Here is an 18099-nt window from a genome sequence, read left to right on the forward strand (position 1 = left end):
CGGTTTGCTCAAAATCTGTATACAACAACCAATACGGCTGTGCCGTAATAAATTTCATATTACTTCGCGAGGTTCACTGAAATTGTATCGGAATGGAGGAGGAATACGACGATGAGGCTTGGGGTGGTCGCAAAACTCAACCAAACGAAGATGTAAGGTGCCAGGAAGGATTCACAGAATCTTGAAACCAGTGTTTGCATTGATGTCGATCGTTCTTTGCAGGGAGATGGCCACGAAGAACCGCTTGAAAACCCGAAGGAGGTCCTCAAAGAGTGTCTGTCCACGTTCTCTAGCACAGACTATATCATGGAGCCGACGATATTCGCACTTCTGAAGCGCTATTTCCAAGCAGGGGGTACCCCTGAACAGGTCATCAATCAGGTATCTGTCAACTACACGGCGGTAGCACAGATGGCAAATCTGCTCGCTGAGTGGCTGATCCTGGCCGGCGTTCGCGTCACTGACGTACAGGCCATGGTGGAGAACCACCTGAAAGACATGATTCTCAAAACGTTCGATCCAAAGAAGGCGGATAAAATTTTCACCGAAGAGGGCGACACGCCCGGGTGGCTGACAGAGATGATTGAACACCATACATGGCGATCGCTCATTTACCGCCTGGCAGAGGAGTACCCGGATTGTCTAATGCTGAACTTTACCATCAAGCTCATTTCGGACGCCGGGTTTCAGAGCGAGATAACGTCCATCTCGACCGCAGCTCAGCAAATTGAGGTATTTTCGCGGGTTCTTAAAACGGCAATCGCCAAGTTTCTTAGCCATCCGGAGGACTGGCAGGGGGCAATGGAGGAAGTTGCCAAGATGGTTTGTCATGGGCAGCACACCTACGTCTACAGTCAGGTGTTGATACAGGTACTGTCGCAGGAACCGAAGGGTGGCTTCATAATGAAACGACTCTCACAGGAAATTACCAAGTACGCACTCAAAAAGTAAGTATGTGGCAAAGTAGTACCGTTAACCAATAAATGAAACGAATTTTTCATTTGATGTACCTTCATCATCAGCAACCATAACGTAACACCCATAACAATGGCGCTGAATGGTTCATCAAGGCACCCGCAAGCATGTGAAGCACTCACCTCAATGCTGTCCCGGAACACGTTAAACCCGGCCGATATAACGGTGTTGTTTAGAAACTACTCCTCCCAGGAGCCGCCCCCGATCGATCTGATACGCAATCCGCAGTTTCTTGACCTGCTCGTAGACTCATTGTTCAAGGTGGGCGTGAAAATCAATCAAGAACACAAGTCGAAGTATATCTATCTGCTCGCCTACGCAGCCAGTGTATGCGAAACTTCCAGCAAGAAAGGGCAAGGCAAGGGCGCAGCGTCCGCCGTGGGCATAGCGGGTTCGACACACCGACAAACCAACAAAGATGAACTAAAGGCGACAATCGGTGCCATTGAGAAAGTGCACGAGATTTGCAACGTGAGCCGCGGCTCGAGCGAACTGGTGGGCGACATCTCAACTCTATACAACTGCATCCGCTTTCCGGTGGTCGGCGTCGGTGTGATCCGTTGGGTAGAGAACACGGTGACGGAGGCGTCCTACTTTAAGCTGTGCACCGAAAGCTGCCCACTGCATCTGGCACTTCTAGATGAGGTGTCCTGTGTGCATCCATCGCTCCGCGATCAGATCCTTCGGCTGTTGATCAAGTTGTTCGAGTCAAAGCAGGACGAGCTAGAGATCCTGGTGCAGCTGGAGATGAAGAAGATGCTGCTCGACCGGATGATTAATTTGTTGGCGTGTGGCTGTGTGGTTCCGGTGGTGAAGTACATTAGCCAGTGCTGCATACGGGGCGATACGGATATCTCGCTCATACGGTACTTTGTAACTGAGGTGCTGGAAACGATCACACATCCGTACTCGGCCGAGTTTGTGCAGCTGTTTTTGCCGATGGTCGAAAACGAGGAGATTACCGGCTCGATGCGTGGCGAAGGTGACAACGATCCCGTGTCCGAGTTCATCGTGCACTGCAAGGCGCATTACACGACCTTGTAAGGAGAGAGAGATGCAGCAACGCCTTATTAGAGTAATATAGCGTTTTACCATACCGCGTACCGCAGCCGCTGTACCAGATGTACCGTTCATCACGATTTAATGCGATTGCCTTAAGGTTTTGTACTAGGTAATTGAAGATCAAAACGGCATCATATTGTATATTTGCCTTTAATTATGTATTTTTGCGCAAATCATTAATCATCTGAAGTGATTAATTTACAGGTTTTCAAATATTTAGTAAATTTGCAGGTACTTTTAATATCGATTATTTGATCTATGTATTTGTGAGCTTATTTTAGGTTTTAGAGTGAAGAAAAATACCCAAAAAATAAATTGAATAATTTTACGGACAATTAATTTGCATGGCTGTGGCATTAAAACTAATCCGATACATTGTCACGCAATAATCGTTTGGCAATTCAATTAAAATTAGAAACGATCAATGGAATATGTTGCTTTGTTTAGTTGATAAGTATGAAATGACTTCACACTTACTGAACATACTGATTTTTTCATTTACTGTTTCACATTTGAGGTATTAAAGCATCGGGAGTATTTACTGTATCTGGAGCAACTTTATTTATGATGTTTGTTTGATGATTAAGAATTGAAAACATACTGTATCATTGTTTACAACTTCACCCTCTAAACTCTCACTACGGCATTTTCTCGTACAACATGTTATGGATGCTTCGACACGAGCAATAAACGTAAAAAGCAGTAACATCCAGATTTCAACACGAAAAACTTACCTGTGGCTTAAATTTAGTAGCTACAGTTAAGTTTTTACCCCTCGCCGAGGTGGATAATCGGCGAGTACAGGGCCGTCCTGGAGGCGTTGGTCCTTGTGGTCCACGGTCGCTATCGGAGATGTCTGCACTATGCAGTCGTCGAGTGGCCGAGGGCCATGGCTATGAATGGTCCTGTTGAGAAGCACGACGAGAAGCATATGGATAAAATGGAGAAAATCGCCTGTAATTGAAATGAAGACATTGGTAGTATTAGTATATTTTGAATTTTTAGTTTTCTTTCATTACTATTCAATCACTACGCCAGATGGCCGGATCTTACTTATGAAGAAGAGGTATCATTACTGGTATAGCGGATGAACCATCAAACCTGAGCTGTTCTACGCGCGCAAACCGTGAATATTAATTATGCTGGCTCATGGTGACTCAAATCAACACTGCGTTTAGTCGTGTTTTTATCATTGTAGCAGAAGCCGCTACGAACAGGCAAGCCGCTTCCGCCTGCTGGATCATTCTTTGTTGGTCGTAACAAACCATGCATCTCCAATCACCTCTGTTTTGCATGACCACCGAACTGCGATCACCCTGTCTTCCCGTCCTTCCCGAACGTTTCCCTTCGGTACCATTAGGCAATGTTTGGCAATGTTAATGTTTTGGAGGCGGCGAAAAGAACAAAAAAAAACTATCTTAATGTTATGTTTAACTTGATCAACTCGACTGCCTCAAACGATTTCTGAATTATGTTAACCGCGATATGTTTCATTCGATTGTTTGCCGGGTCGAAAGCATCTTGGCCGTCAATCCAACCCAACAATCCGTAGTTTCTTGACCTGCCCCTAGACTCGTTGTTCAAGGTGGGCGTGAAAATCAATCAAGAACACAAGTCAAAGTACATCTATCTGCTCGTTTACGCAGCCAGTGTGTGCGAAACTTCCAGCAAGAAAAGGCAAGGCAAGGGCGCAGCGTCCGCGGTTGGCATAGCGGGTTCGACACACCGACACACCAACAAAGATGAACTAAAGGCGACAATCGGTGCCATTGAGAAAGTGCACGAGATTTGCAACGTGAGCCGCGACTCGAGCGAACTGGTGGGCGTGGGTGTGATCCGTTGAGTAGAGAACACGGTGACGGAGCCGTCCTACTTTAAGCTGTGCACCGAAAGCTGCCCACTGCATCTGGCACTTCTAGATGAGGTGACCTGTGTACATCCATTGCTCCGCGATCAGATCCTTCGGCTTTTGATCAAGTTGTTCGAATACGAAGCAGATCGAGTTAGAGATCCTGGTGCAGCTGGAGATGAAGAAGATGCTGCTCGACCGGATGAATTATTTGTTGGCGTGTGGCTGTTTGGTTCCTGTGGTGAAGTACATTAGCCAGTGCTGCGGATACGGTCGCGATACGGATATGTGACAACGATTCCGTGTCAGAGTTCATCGTGCACTGCAAGGCGCATTACCCGATGCGATTGTGCGTTGAAGTGGCCTCCATAATCAATTTTGTTTCGGCAACACCATTGAATTAATTGAGTTAATGGTTTGAAACCATTTGACCCTAGTGGATATAGTAGTCCGTAACGCTCGTTATTGACACGTAGCAGGCATGGGTTCGATTAGCGCGAACGTAGAAAATACATTGTTATAATAAGCAACAGAGATTAGCATTGTACATGTTGCAGGCGCTCGGCCGTTGTAACTGCCGTGTAAGAAGAAGAATCACTTATCCACTGCAGAGGGCCGCAGGTGAAGAATTGTTTGAAATAACGTTTGTTATACTTTTTTTTAATCTAAATCGTGTCTAGTCTTTTAGTGATTCTTAGTTTAAAAAAAACGTCCAAAATAATAAATTTATAAATATGAGGAAAATGAATAAATATGGTGTTTGGTCATAACGTGTTTAAAACCTTTTACCTTAGGAAGGAACTTGAAGCGTGTTTGAAATTTAAGCAGCTTGAAAAAGCAATCTATGATTTTATATTTGAACGGCTTTGAACGGGGGCTCATCTGTTGTGAATTAACAATTGAAAGAAAAAGGGGAAAATTCTCTAAATTAGCCAAAACTCGCTCCACACGTGATCAAGAATTTTAAATAAACATCAGCCTTTGGCACAAACGAATTCAAACAACACACATACCGGACATAAACCCAACTGCAAGCGTCCATCGTTTCAGTTTAATAACGCCCGACTTAGGGAGTCCAGAGTAAAGACAAGGTGATGCTTCATTGCCGATCAATGTGTTCGGGTGCGGATATGTGTGTTGGTGCGAACCGTGGCGCATACAGCAGTTCCGTGGGGGCTGTTATCATAGCGCCGATAAACACACCCGCGCACCCGACACACGTCTTCGCGCTGCGATTCTTTCGCGTCGGAACCGCGCGAACCGTAGCGCTGATGTGTCCCCGTGTTCGAGACAACCGCACAGCGATCTTTGCTGGCGCAAGCGTGCGCGTGCTACGGAACGCTCACGTTATCGATATGCGTTTGGGGTGACCTTTTGCGCTCGAATTCGATTTGCAGCCAGTGATTGCCGGCGCCCCACGGACAGGACGAGATTGCTGGCGACAGATGACCGCGGCCGCGGCCGCGAAAGGCAGCGCGTATTGGCATCGGTCTACCTGAGTTGGTTCAAACCCTATCCCCCCCCGCCCCGGGTGATTTGCTTATGTGAGACAGCATAAGGTGGGAAACCTCGCCGTCCTCACCTCACCAGCCGGGCGCTCTTGTCAGCAATCGTAAAACGGTCCGACATGACGCACATCTGTGTAACGGGCGAGTGTGTCGGGGTAGGGTTGCGCTGCCCGAGTCGCCTCAGTTTCACTGACAGCCAGCAGCCGGAAGGATGCGTGAGGCCTTTGAGCTTCGGCCAGGAGGCGCCGCGTAGGTGCGCTTCCGCTGCGCAGTAATCAAGTGCAACCAAAGAGCGTGCTGTGTGAGTGTGTTCGGTATAGAGATTTTGCCAATCCCAGGCCCACGTGTGTGCCCGGCGCGCCGGGAGGGCCCAAGTTGTGGCCCCAGAAGCAGTAGCACGCAAGCACGAATCGTAAAATCCTGCCCGCGAGCGCCAGCACGCGGTAGACGCTGGTGGAGCTTGCGGGAAGCGTGGTGTGCCCTTTCTGCTGGTGGCCGTTCATCGGGTTCGCGATCTCGGGGCCTCGGGTCTTCCGCCGGGATTATCGGGCTGAAGAACGCGGAAGGCGCGCGAGCTCTCTCAGCAGATATATACTTCCTCTCGATCAACCGAGTAATTGCAGACAACCTTCAGATCAACTCGTCGCCGAGAGCTACACGACGATGGTAAGTAACGACTTTGACGGGACGTGACCAGAATGGCGTATCTTCTTTCGCCTCCGTCGAAGAGGAGCTTTTGGGATAGTTTCACCTATTGACGATCCAGAACTCGTTGGGCTGGGCTCGGAACATGGACGATCATGGCCCTTTAAGGGAGGCGGCGGGGACCAAGACGGGGACGTGGAATGAATTGCCTCGGTCCTTCCAGCCACCGACGGGTTGCACCTATATCCGGTCACCCCGCAACTATAATGTGGGTCCCACAGTCAAGCTCTCTGACTCAAACGCTGTCGTTAGGTGTCGCCCCACCTCATCCCATAAAACGTGTACTCACCGTTGAAGGATTTCCACGGACGGATTTCTGATAAGGTGCGCGCTGCACGTTATCTAATCTCCCCCCCCGTCCCGGAGGTGCCTTGTTTCGATTTGGGTAAGCCTTTCCTCGTCGATATCGGCGGCCGGCGATACCCGGAGGGCGCGCTGATAACCGGCATTGGCACTCTTGCGACATTCTTGCGACAGCAAAATTTCCGATAACTGTCGTCACTCCAGCTTGAGTTCCAGCCCAACCTGGACACGGTTGCGTACTACCAGGTACTACTAACGCAACAACATGTATGTATTCGTGGTTTCCTTCAAAAAGGGTTTCCGAATTTTGTTTGTTTCCGCACTACCCGCTGGCAACAGCACATGATGCACCACGCCGTAGCCACTGCTGCCGAAGAAAACCGTAAGCACCTTGGGTCTTCGGCCGTTCACATCTTCTCGGACCGCGTGAGAAAATGTTTTGAACCACCGACAAAAGGGCTTTGGAGTTTGGGGCCAAAATAGCTTCACCGGTCCGCGCACTTCATTTTGTTGTTAACACATGATTTTGATACACATTCTTGGCCCAATTCGCAATTTTTTGAGCCGGACAAAAATTCGAACACGACACCGGCAAAAAAATTGACCAAAAATCGAATATAATGGGTTGGTTCTTCTTTTTTTTTTTATTTGGTTATAAAACTGAAACGGTTGAATATTTTTCGGTGGTTGAACTGTTATTTGAAAGGTTAATTCACCAAATTTTGTATAAAATACAATTTGGCTTGCAGAAAATACTCAAATTCGAGTTGCTACTGCCGGAAATACGGGGCAGATACAATCGAAAATGTACTCAAAATTAGGTCGACCGAATGAGCTACTAGCCCAAGCCAGCCGTGGTGAACATTTGACCAAAATGGTTTACATAAAAAAAAATTCAATAATCAACCTTTCAAATGAATGCTTAAGCATCGAAAAATATTCAGCCGTTTCTGTTTTATATCCAAATGAAAAAAAAAAAAACATAAATGGACCACCCTTTACGTTCCGTTCCGAAAATTCCGAATACTTTCTGAACACTCACAGCTCGTATCTCGTAGCGACGGAAACACGTAGGAGCGGTGTGTCGGCGATATTGGCGCGGCACGTTAACCTTCAGCCTATGGCAAATGAATCGGTGCACCACCAAGAATGCGTGAAGGGGGGGGGGGGGAAGGAGCGCTGGATGCACACGGGGCACGCGGGGACGAACACGGGGTTCCACGGGGTCCCGGTCCCGGAACACGCTTCTTCTTCCGGAACCTACTTAGGCGTGAGGCGCGTTTTGTGAGTTCTGATGACGTCCCCCGTCGGGTTATGCTTATGCTGCGAGGCGACGGCGGCGGCGGCGGCGGCGCCGGCGGTTGTGACAGTTTCAAGGTTACAACATTCCGTGCCGTGCCGTGTCTGTGTGTGTGTGCGTTGACCGATACGAGCAACGGAGCAACCGCGCCTGCAAAACAAATCGGATCGGAATCTCGGAGTGATAAAATCAATTGAATGATTGGCTATGCATTGCTCAGCAGTTTTCAGCCGTCCGCCGCGCCCGGTGCCGCCGTATAGTTTTTGGGCGGAATGGGTCGATGCTACTAGAGCATCGATGCTCCCCGACCCGGCTAATAGGGGCAGGTTTGCGATCGCGAAATGCACGCGGTTCGATCCCAATCCTTCCTAATCCTTGCTACGCCACGCTCCATCAGCAGAGCGACGCACATGGACGCACACACACACACACACACACGAACACGCACACACGACCCACGACCCCACTAGGGCGCGGTGCCAGCCGGTGGAGATCGCGACAAATCACTTGATGCACAGACAGCCACTAGTTTGCTAAAGGTTTGCTTCCGAATAAAGACAGTTCGTCGCCGAAACCGAAAAAAATAAAGACCGTTCGCAAAAACCTGCACGATACTCACACGGGGCTGTGGTTATTATCACTCGAAAGATTTGGAGCTCAACAACGACGTTAACGATGCTCTTATCTAATGATGGCGTTATATAGGAATCTACCTGCCCGACCCGACGCATAGATAGATAGTACGCGCAGTGCGATCGGTGGGTGCGCACCCAGTGGCGGCGGCTATGAGTAGGGGGCACCCTTAAAAACCCTGAGTATCCGCACGCCAATGGTCCTGGCATCTTCGGCGCAGCCCTTTGGCTCCTTTTCTAAGGGCTCACCGTTTCGCTCTCTCGCTCGCACGGTACACCTTTCGGTAGAGATCCTCTCTCGATGACATTAGTGGATCCGGTCAAAGGGCTCCGACATCCCCATTTGCTGTCGAAACGGCAACCGTGGCGAATGCGTGCTGGAGAGCGCGCCTGAGAGCAGCAATTCCTTGGAAGCAGCGCGCGAGCCATTAGTGTGCGCGAAGGAGCAGTCGCCGCGCCGCCGCCGAGTCGGTTTTTCTTACCTGCCAGGAGAACACACATTAGTTCGGACACACATTGTGCAGTGCGCGCACACGCAGCAGCAGCCGTGTGCTAATTTATCAACGCCTCGGGCGTCCAGTAAGAATTTGTTTGCCGATCGCCGGTAGTTTACGCTCCCCGGTCTACTGGGAGGAGAGGTACGAAAGGAGGGAAAAACCCCCGCAGTCCCGGCCCCCGGTGTGTTCGTAGTGTGATCGTGCGCCACCGTAAGGTGTGAATTGGACCGATATTTAGTAGTATCCCCGGACCCGCGTGGGGCGAAAAGCCACCCGCCGGCCATTACGTGTGTGCTTCCTGTGCAAATCCTCTCCGTGTGTGCCCCGAAAACCGCTTGACCGGTGCGCGTGCGTGTGTGCGCGTCGGAGCATCCAAATCCACGCTCCACGCAGCATCCAAAAAGCGCGCGTTTCGGTGTCCAGTCCTGTCGAATCCTGTCGTTCGCATCCGGTCTGGAGATCGCATCTTTCTATGTGTCTGTGTGTGTATGAGAGTTTCTTTCGCGCACTCTTCTGTGTAGTAAATCCGTGTGCAGTGCATGTGTGAGTGCGCCCAAAATGCGCGAGATGGATGAGCTCGCGCAGGAGCGCGACATTGTAGCCCTTGAGGAGCGCAACGAGTTGCCGGTGGATGGAGGCGGCGGTGGTGGTGTAGACGGCGGCGGCGGCCAGCGTTACCGGCGACGCCAATGGTGGCGATGTTTCTCGTGCTGTTGGCCGAAGGTAAAACAATAGCGGCGTGCTCTGCCTGAATCTCCTGAATTTTAGGAGACCACGGGCGTCGTTTCATCGGAAGGCTGTTTCGCCTAGCGAAACAGTTTTTGTTCTCTCCCGTTTGTTCCTCCCTACCTCTTTTGCCCTTAGCCACCACCACTGCTGTGCGTGTGTGCAGATTGCCGTCGGTGGCTATCTTATCTACGTGTTACACTCGCTTCGCAAAAAAAAAAACTGTAGACTGGGCGTAGCATTATTGATGATCCGAAGTGGCTCGGCGATGACGACAGAATGTGAGACGTGTGACTCACATCCGGTCCATATTTTTGGTGAACCAACTTTTCTTCTCAAATCCTATGCCCAATGCGCCGTCACACTACCACTAGTCCACACGCTTCGCGAGTCCAATCACGAGCCGAGGAGCCCTTTGGAAATGTTCGGTCAATCGTCGACTAACAGACGAGACAGAAAATATGTTTCAAACCATTATAAAACCCCCGGAACGGGAGGAATGATTCAGGAACATTTATTTAATTTACCTTCGAAATATTCAATTTCGCAATTTGTCAATATTTATAAATTATATTCTTAAACAATCCTTTATTATATTCAGCATAAATGTGACTGAAAACCTTATGACTATCTCTGTGCAATGTACAGTTATCTAAGATTTTCCTAAACATAATATTATTACTGAACGTAATAATGTTCCTAACTAAATTATAGTCATAAACATAAATATTAGAAAGTTGTGATTAATATTTGATAAGGTTCGCAAACTTAGAAGTGTTACTTTTTCCAACACTTGCCACAGTTTAGTATTGCATTGATGGTATTATACGGGCAACGTTTTTCTGCGTCTGATCGAAAGTTCGTTCGTCCTTTGAGATTATGATGGTGGATTGCAAGCGTCTCGCAATCCTTTCGCTACCTCATAGGGATTGCTGCATTACATAGATTATACATAGCGGGACTGAGCAAGCTTGGGGGCCACTCTCAGTTAGTAGACGAAACGAAGTCTAAAAGTCTAAAAGTCCACCAAGTCTAAAAGAAGAATATTGATATTGATTTGGTTCTGCGTTGGTTTACGCGAGCTCTACCGGCCGATCTTACCTCGCCAATCGTTAACTTGCAATGACATTGTTTCCATTCCCGATGACTGCGTCCGGTAGGGAAACCGGGCGTCCCAGGAGGCGGACTCGCTGAGCGTGAAGGTGGGTGGCGACACCGAGGAACCGAAATCGCAGGACCCCACCGACAACAATCGCATCAAGTCCACCAAGTACACGCTCATCACGTTTCTGCCGCTCAACCTGTTCGAGCAGTTCCGGCGCATCGCCAACCTGTACTTCCTGTTCATGACCGTGATCTCGATCGTAATCGGTAAGTCGGTTGGCGTTGGCATGGCGGGTGAAGATCGCTCCCTGCGCAACGCCCTTATCCGCTCTGACTCCACTTCGCAGATAGTCCCGTGTCCCCGCTGACGTCGCTGGTCCCGCTCGTGTTTGTGATCGCGGTGACGGCCGCCAAACAGGGCTACGAAAACTTTCTACGCTACCGGGCGGACAACGTGGTCAACTTTTCGCCCGTCACGGTGATCCGCGGCGGGAAGGAGTGCGAGATCCGCTGCCAGGACATTCGGCGCGGGGACATCGTGCAGATGGCGCGCGACTGTGACATTCCGTGCGACGTGATACTGTTGCAGAGCTCGGACGAAAACGGGCGCTGCTACGTGACGACGGCGAACCTGGACGGGGAAACGAACCTGAAAACGATGAGCGTACCGAAGGGGGTGCCCGAGGTGCCGGCCGAGCGGCTCCACACGATCGGGCGCATCGAGTACGAGCCGTCGAACACGAACCTGTACTGCTTTAACGGGCGCATCGAGCTGGCCGACGGCTACGTGGCCGACGGGCACCACAGCGTGCTGCCGCTGATGGCGGAAAATCTGGTCCTGCGCGGTTCGCGCATCAAGAACACGGAGTGGGCGCTCGGGTGTGCCGTTTACACCGGCCAGAAGACGAAGCTGGCGATGAACAGCAAGCTGACGACGAGCAAGATGAGCTCGAGCGAGCGCTTCATCAACAAGTATCTGGTGTTCTTTCTCGTGATGCTGGTCGCGATCGTGACCGTGAGCTACTTCCTCAAGCGCTACAACGACCGGTACCACCAGGAGCACAATCAGTACCTGGGCGAGATGCTGGCCAACTACCGGGTGGCCCAGTTTCTGCAGGACTTCTTCTCGTTCCTCATCCTGTTCAACTACCTCATCCCGATCTCGCTGTACGTGACGATCGAGATGGCCAAGTTTATCGGCGGGTTCTTCCTCGAGTGGGATCTCGATCTGTACGACGCGGAAACGGACCAGCCGTGCATCGTCAACACGTCCGACATCAACGAGGAGCTCGGCCAGGTGTCGATACTATTCTCCGACAAAACGGGCACGCTCACCAAGAACGTGATGATCTTCCAGCGGTGCTCGGTGGACGGGTGCATGTTCGAACGGCGCGGCCGACGGTTGTGTGTGCCCGGCCGAGCCCAGTCGGTGCGTGGACGGAAAATTAACGAGCTACCGGTAAGTGGAACTACCCTATACGAGGGATGATCACAAAAGATTTGTCAAATTGGAATTCGATTTCGGTGGTGAAAAGTACGACCATTTTGGGAGTAATCGATCGGAACTTTTGACAGCTGTTTTGACTCATCGGCGATGCCACCGTCTTTATCTCCTTAATCGTACCGTAGCGTCGTCCTTTCATGGCCTCCTTCAGTTTCCAGGAATAAGAAAAAGTCACAGGGGACTAGGTCTAGAGAATACGGTAGCTTTGGGGCATCATTAGTGTGTTGTTTTGGCCAAAAATTCGCGCAGAAACCACGACGCAGAGGAGCGCAACAACCAATGTTGGGTTTCCCATAAATCCGGACATTTGTGACGGATTGCTTCGGGCGAATTGCGCATAACTTGTAGGAAATATTCTTTATCGACCGTTCTATCCTTTGGCAACATCTCAGGATGCACCACGCGCGCCCCTGCAATCGGAGAAAACTGTAAGCAAAACTGTTCACATTTTTCGGAAGAGAGAAAAATCGCCGATCAGCCAAACGGCGTCCAAGCAAAACAGCTGTCAAAAATTGACCGATTACTCCCGAACTGGCCAAACTTTTCACCATAAATCTGACTGACACTCAACCACTGAAAATCGACGGACCACGCTACCAACGATCCGGTTTCCATTCTTCCCATCCGACTCCGCCGTAGGTTCAGGTGTACGACTTCTTCCAGGCGTTGGCCGTTTGCCACACGGTGCAGGTGGCGGGCTGCTACGCAGACGAGGGTGACGACGAGCCGGACGTACCGAGCCGGGGGCCAATGGACGGAGCGGAGCCGACAAACAATGGGCGACCGTCACCAGCGGAACGGCCTGCTACACTGCGTGTGCCGTCCATTTCGGTGGCAGACTACGTCAACACGGCGGCCGACACGGTCGATAACGTGGCACGGTCCGCGCCGGGCGATAGACGGCCACTGTCGGCGGTGTTCGAGGGCATCAATCGAGTCTTCCCAGGCGACTTGCTGGAACCGGGTGCTGCTGCTGCTGCCGGTGTCAGGCCGAAGAATCTGTCGCGTCCGGTCAGTTTTGCCGAGCTGCCCGTTGCGCCCGAAACACCGTTCATACTGCTGAACAACGCTGCATACGGCAGCAGCAGCGGCGGCGATCTGCGAGCGGCGGATCTGCACCGGCTGGAGCTGAAACGCGCGACCTCGGCGTACGACGAGAAGGTGCCGCGCGGTAGTCCGGCTCTCGCCCACCGGCGCACCCGGTCGTCCGTTTCGGTGGACGTCCACCGGGCAAAGGCTGGGGCGGCGGCCCCGGAACCACCGCTCGCCCCACGGACACTCGTGACGCTGCGCCGGAATCGCTCGTCGGCGCGTGAATCGTACGCCGCACCGGTGTACACCGAGAGCACCCGTCTGCAGCGGCAGGAGTCGCAGCTGAAGCAGAAGGAGGTGGACAGTTTCATTGGGTGAGTTCGTGTGTGTGTCGGATGGCCCGGATGGCCAGAATCGCCTTTATTGACCCCCGCTCACCTGTTTGCAGGCGGATGGACTATCAGGCGTCCAGTCCGGACGAGAAGGCACTGGTGGAAGCGTGCGCCCGGATGGGCATCGTGTACACCGGGGACGTTGGCGATCGGATGAACCTGACGCTGCGCGCCTCCTGCGTCCGGCGGAACGTGATGTCGCGCATGGGCGAGCCGTCCGTGGAGGAGCACGTCCAGTACGAGCGGCTGTGCGTGCTGGAGTTCACCTCCGACCGCAAGCGCATGAGTGTGATCGTGCGCGATCAGTACGGGCAGATCTGGCTGATCACGAAGGGTGCCGAAAGCCACGTGCTCCCGCTCTGTTCAGCGGCCTCGCTGATCAAAACGACCCAACGGCACATCAACGAGTTCGCGAAGCTCGGACTGCGCACCCTGGCGATTGCCCGGCGCCGGCTGACGGCCGACGAGTACCGGCGGTTCAGTGATGAGCTGCTCGAGGCGAGCAGCTCGCTGGTCGACCGGCAGAAGAAGATCGAGGAATGCCAGCGGAAGATCGAGATGGAGTTGGAGCTGCTCGGAGCGACCGCCGTCGAGGACGCGCTGCAGGATCACGTCCGCGATACGCTCATTTCGCTGGGCGAGGCCGGCATCAAGGTGTGGGTGCTGACGGGCGACAAGGTGGAGACGGCGTTCAACATTGCGCTCAGCTGTGGCCACATCCCGGAGGACTCGCTGCGGTACTTCATCACCGACAGTGAATCGGTCGAGAACGTCCAGCGGCACCTGGACACGCTGGCGCTGGAGATGTTCCAGCATCCGGGTCGTCCGTTCGCGCTCCTCATCGATGGCACCAGTCTGGCGCTGGCGCTCGAGTCGCTGCGGGAGCAGTTCCGGGACGTTAGCTACCGGTGCCACGCCGTGCTGTGCTGCCGGCTGAGTCCGCTGCAGAAGAGCGAGGTGGTGGCGTTGATGAAGACGGCCGAGGGCTCGCCGGTGACGGCGGCCATCGGGGACGGGGCGAACGATGTGTCGATGATCCAGGAGGCACACGTCGGCATCGGGATCGTGGGCCGCGAGGGGCGCCAGGCCGCCCGGTGCGCGGACTATGCGTTCGCCAACTTCCACATGCTCAAGAAGCTGCTGCTCGTGCACGGGCACTATTCCAGCATCCGGCTGACGATACTGGTGATGTACTTTTTTTACAAAAACCTCGTCTTCATGGGCATCCAGCTGTACTTCCAGATACACAGCATGTTCTCCAACCAGTCGGTGTACGATTCGATCTACCTGACGCTGTACAACGTCATGTACACCTCCTTCCCGGTGCTGGTGCTGGGGCTCACGGAAAAACCGCACGACGAGGAGACGCTAATGAGGTAAGCCGCCACAAGGGAATGGAACTAGATGTGTTTTTCTAATGATGTTATTCTACTCCCGCCCCCCGTAGAAACCCACGGTTGTACCAGGAGGTGGCCGGCAATCGGCAGTACGCTTGGAAGTACTTTATCGGTTGGATCGTACTGGCCATCTACCACTTTTCGATCATCTACTTCTTCGCGTACGCCGTTTGGGGCATTAACCCGGCGATTTACACGTACTGGGCCTCAACCGCCAGCTTCGCGTGCTACGGTACGGTGTTGATACACAACCTGGCGTGGCTGGTCAACCTGAAGCTGTTGCTCGCGGCCATCTACAAGTCGGCCATCTTCATCGCCAGCATCCTGCTGTCGATATTCGCCTTCATGTGTTCCACTTTCATCTACAATCTCCTGCACATGTAAGTCCCCGTGGCCTTTGGTTCGACGCACACGACGCTCGAAACGTCTACTTATTGCGCGACCCCCGGCGGGTCCACTCCCATTCCAGCAACTACGACGGCTCGATGCTTCACGTCTACAACAACCTACTGGGCTCGTTGACGTTCTGGCTGCTGAGCGTTATCATACTGATCGCGGCCTTCCTCCCGGACATGACGATGCTGGCCTGCAAAGCGATTGACATCAAGCTTGGGCACATTTTCCCGGGTGGTGCCAAGTATCGGCGGGCGCTGTTTCAGCGCCGGACCGGCCAGATCGAGAGCACGGTCCTGTGAGTGCCGGCGTTTTGGCGTTTTTCACACGGCACGACCCCACTTAATTGTCGACAAACTTAAACTGCCCCCCCCCGGATGTGTCCCAGTAGAGGCGGAAGTCTTAGCGACGGACGACCCGGAACCGGGTGTGCTCGGGCCCCGAGATACCACGATGTTTCGTACGCGCAGCGCACTGTTCCTAACCCTGCGTGCCCAATGAACTGAGAAGCCGTGTGCCGCATGTGACAATCAATTAGTAAACTATACCAGTGGAGAGATAGAAGCACCCGTAAGCTTAAGGATTTAAACATTAAATGATTTTTGCTCAACTTTAGTTGACTGTAGGACGAACAGCAAAGTGTATTTCGAAAGCGAAGTACCAAAGACAACCTTTGAGGCTAACGTAAAAAGGGCGCACGTAACAGAATTCCCTACGTGTGCGATGACAATTCCAGCGCGCTAAGCACCAATTAGGTGGACACAGTATTTTGCCATACTACCCTCTATATTTCATATAATGATAAGTCTGCTTCTTTTACACTACGAGTGCTAACTCCAGATGACCTTCTATCATTTTTTTTTCGTGCTGAGGATACAGCTTTGTTTCTTGCGACCGCTACTTAACATTGGGGCGCACACGACGGTGCCCCTTCCTACTGCGAGTCGGATTATATTTATTACGTGTTTTGTTATTTATATTAAAAGAGTTTAAAAGCTGACGAACTGAGCTGAGAAACCCAAAGACGAAGTCGCGCGGGATTTCAGAAGGATTATTATGACAAGGGAGAAACACGAAGGCGAACTAATGAACGAATTTAAAAGATATCTATTCAATCTAGAGATATGATTGAATAGAAACCGCGAACTGAATCGCGCGCATTGAAGCGACCAATAAATGAAATTTTTCAAAACAGCTCCTGCGTTTGCTATTCAATTTGAGACAATTATCCTGCAGCAAAAGCAGCGTGCGCTGCTCGCTGCCGTTAAAAATCATCCTCGCTACGATCGGCCACGAATTACGAAAGGCGTTACGCGTTACTACGCGTTACTACGGCCATGCGGTGCTTGCGTGTGCGTGAGAACCTTGTGCCTGTATGCGGCGGTTCGGGTGCGTTGCTACCGAAGCTCGTCGCGCGTCGCGAGGTGCTCCTCAGTCCGCAGTGAACCGCTTCCCGAATCGCGCGTCGGTGTTCGTTCCGTTTCCGTGGTGCGGTGGTGCTGCGGTGCTTTCTTTTTGTTTTCGTTTTCGATCTTGTGCTTCGTGACCGTCGTCGAACGGAAGCAACGCAAAGGAGGTAAAAGAGTTCAAAAATGGCTCGAAGTGAATTATGCGTTGCCAGCAAACGAATGGCAAACTGGGCCGGAGTGCCGGAGCCCGAGTTATGTTAAGAAAGCGGTGCGCCTTCGGGTGTGCTTTCATCGTGTGCGAGTGTCATCCTCACACGCATCGAACCGATCGCGCTGTGTGAGGTGCGAATTCCACGGAAAGGGCAAAGGCGTAAAGAATCGAGAATCGAACGGCGCCTTCCTGCGGGCCGTCATTCTAAACCCGCGCTGTCGAGTGAGTGTGTAATTCATGGTAAAGATAATTCTGCAGATTTTCAGCATGCGGCATCCGATCCAATGCCAACGTTACAAGTCACAAATGGATTACGGCAAAGGCTCCTCCTGAGTGGATTCAACCTCCAAGGACTTCCAAGTCAAACGAGATCCTGCCCATCGCTGACGACGTATACTTTACAGGCTCGCGGAGCTTTCCAATGTAGCTCAGACCTTCAAAGAGATCGGCAAAGGCTTCAATTCATTCAGCCGCCCTGTTAGGCACCGCAGGAAGCAGCATGCGTGGGGGTGATGTGGCCGGTTGCTGAAATTTCACAATCAAGCCCTAACAATGTTCCCATCATTGACACACACACGTCATGAACGCAAGCAACACAAGGTGTTAATTGCTTTTTTGCTGTGCACGATCGTGTGCCAGTGTGCCGCAAACCATTCAACCCGTTCGCCCTTTAACGATCGCTCCGGCATCGGCATCAACTACATTTAAGCTATGCTTTCGAATGAACATCACGCACGCACTACCTATCAGCCAGCCTTGTACCGGAGTTATCGATCAGTTATCGATTTAGCGGCTCCGATTTTATTGTTTTATCGTAGACCTCGACACGAAAAAGGAAAAAAGGAAATGCTATAAATGATATTGATTGCGTTTTCAGCACGAAAGGACCCCGGGTTGGTAAATTAATCAATCAGCGCGGTGTAACATCATGTGCTGTAACATACGCTGCCAACGCACCGTTTGGTGTGTGCGTCTAAAGGTCATTTGGCTCCTATAGGCTCTGTACCACCACCGTATCAAGCGTTCGTGGTGCAGCATAGAACAAAGCGAACAGCTGTTGCCGGTGGGCATCAGCAAAACGCATCACTCCAGGTCAGGAT

General features: G+C 51.8%; 2 protein-coding genes across 2 annotated transcripts; both read left to right on the forward strand.

Moving 5' to 3' along the window:
- The first annotated feature begins 92 nt into the window (after positions 1-92).
- Positions 93-2235, forward strand: LOC128268761 (negative elongation factor D). Its single transcript, XM_053005969.1, has 3 exons — positions 93-152; positions 223-947; positions 1023-2235. The coding sequence occupies exons 1-3, from the start codon at positions 93-95 to the stop codon at positions 2017-2019; spliced, it is 1782 nt and encodes a 593-aa protein (XP_052861929.1). The 3' UTR covers positions 2020-2235.
- Positions 2236-10723: 8488 nt separating this feature from the next.
- LOC128267175 (phospholipid-transporting ATPase IF) lies at positions 10724-15681 on the forward strand. Its single transcript, XM_053003967.1, has 6 exons — positions 10724-10928; positions 11009-12120; positions 12805-13571; positions 13646-14965; positions 15037-15366; positions 15456-15681. Exons 1-6 carry the CDS (start codon positions 10904-10906, stop codon positions 15679-15681), a joined length of 3780 nt encoding a protein of 1259 aa, XP_052859927.1. The 5' UTR covers positions 10724-10903.
- Positions 15682-18099: the final 2418 nt, after the last annotated feature.

The sequence above is a fragment of the Anopheles cruzii genome, chromosome X, assembly GCF_943734635.1.
Source record: "Anopheles cruzii chromosome X, idAnoCruzAS_RS32_06, whole genome shotgun sequence".
Classification (NCBI taxonomy): Eukaryota; Metazoa; Arthropoda; class Insecta; order Diptera; family Culicidae; genus Anopheles; species Anopheles cruzii.

Coding starts and splice junctions, on each gene's coding strand:
- LOC128268761 (XM_053005969.1), top strand. CDS start 93: ATGGAGGAGGAATACGACGATGAGGCTTGGGGTGGTCGCAAAACTCAA. Junction 153..222: donor AAACTCAACCAAACGAAGAT/GTAAGGTGCCAG, acceptor CGTTCTTTGCAG/GGAGATGGCCACGAAGAACC. Junction 948..1,022: donor ACCAAGTACGCACTCAAAAA/GTAAGTATGTGG, acceptor CTTCATCATCAG/CAACCATAACGTAACACCCA.
- LOC128267175 (XM_053003967.1), top strand. CDS start 10,904: ATGACCGTGATCTCGATCGTAATCG. Junction 10,929..11,008: donor CGTGATCTCGATCGTAATCG/GTAAGTCGGTTG, acceptor TCCACTTCGCAG/ATAGTCCCGTGTCCCCGCTG. Junction 14,966..15,036: donor GACGAGGAGACGCTAATGAG/GTAAGCCGCCAC, acceptor CGCCCCCCGTAG/AAACCCACGGTTGTACCAGG.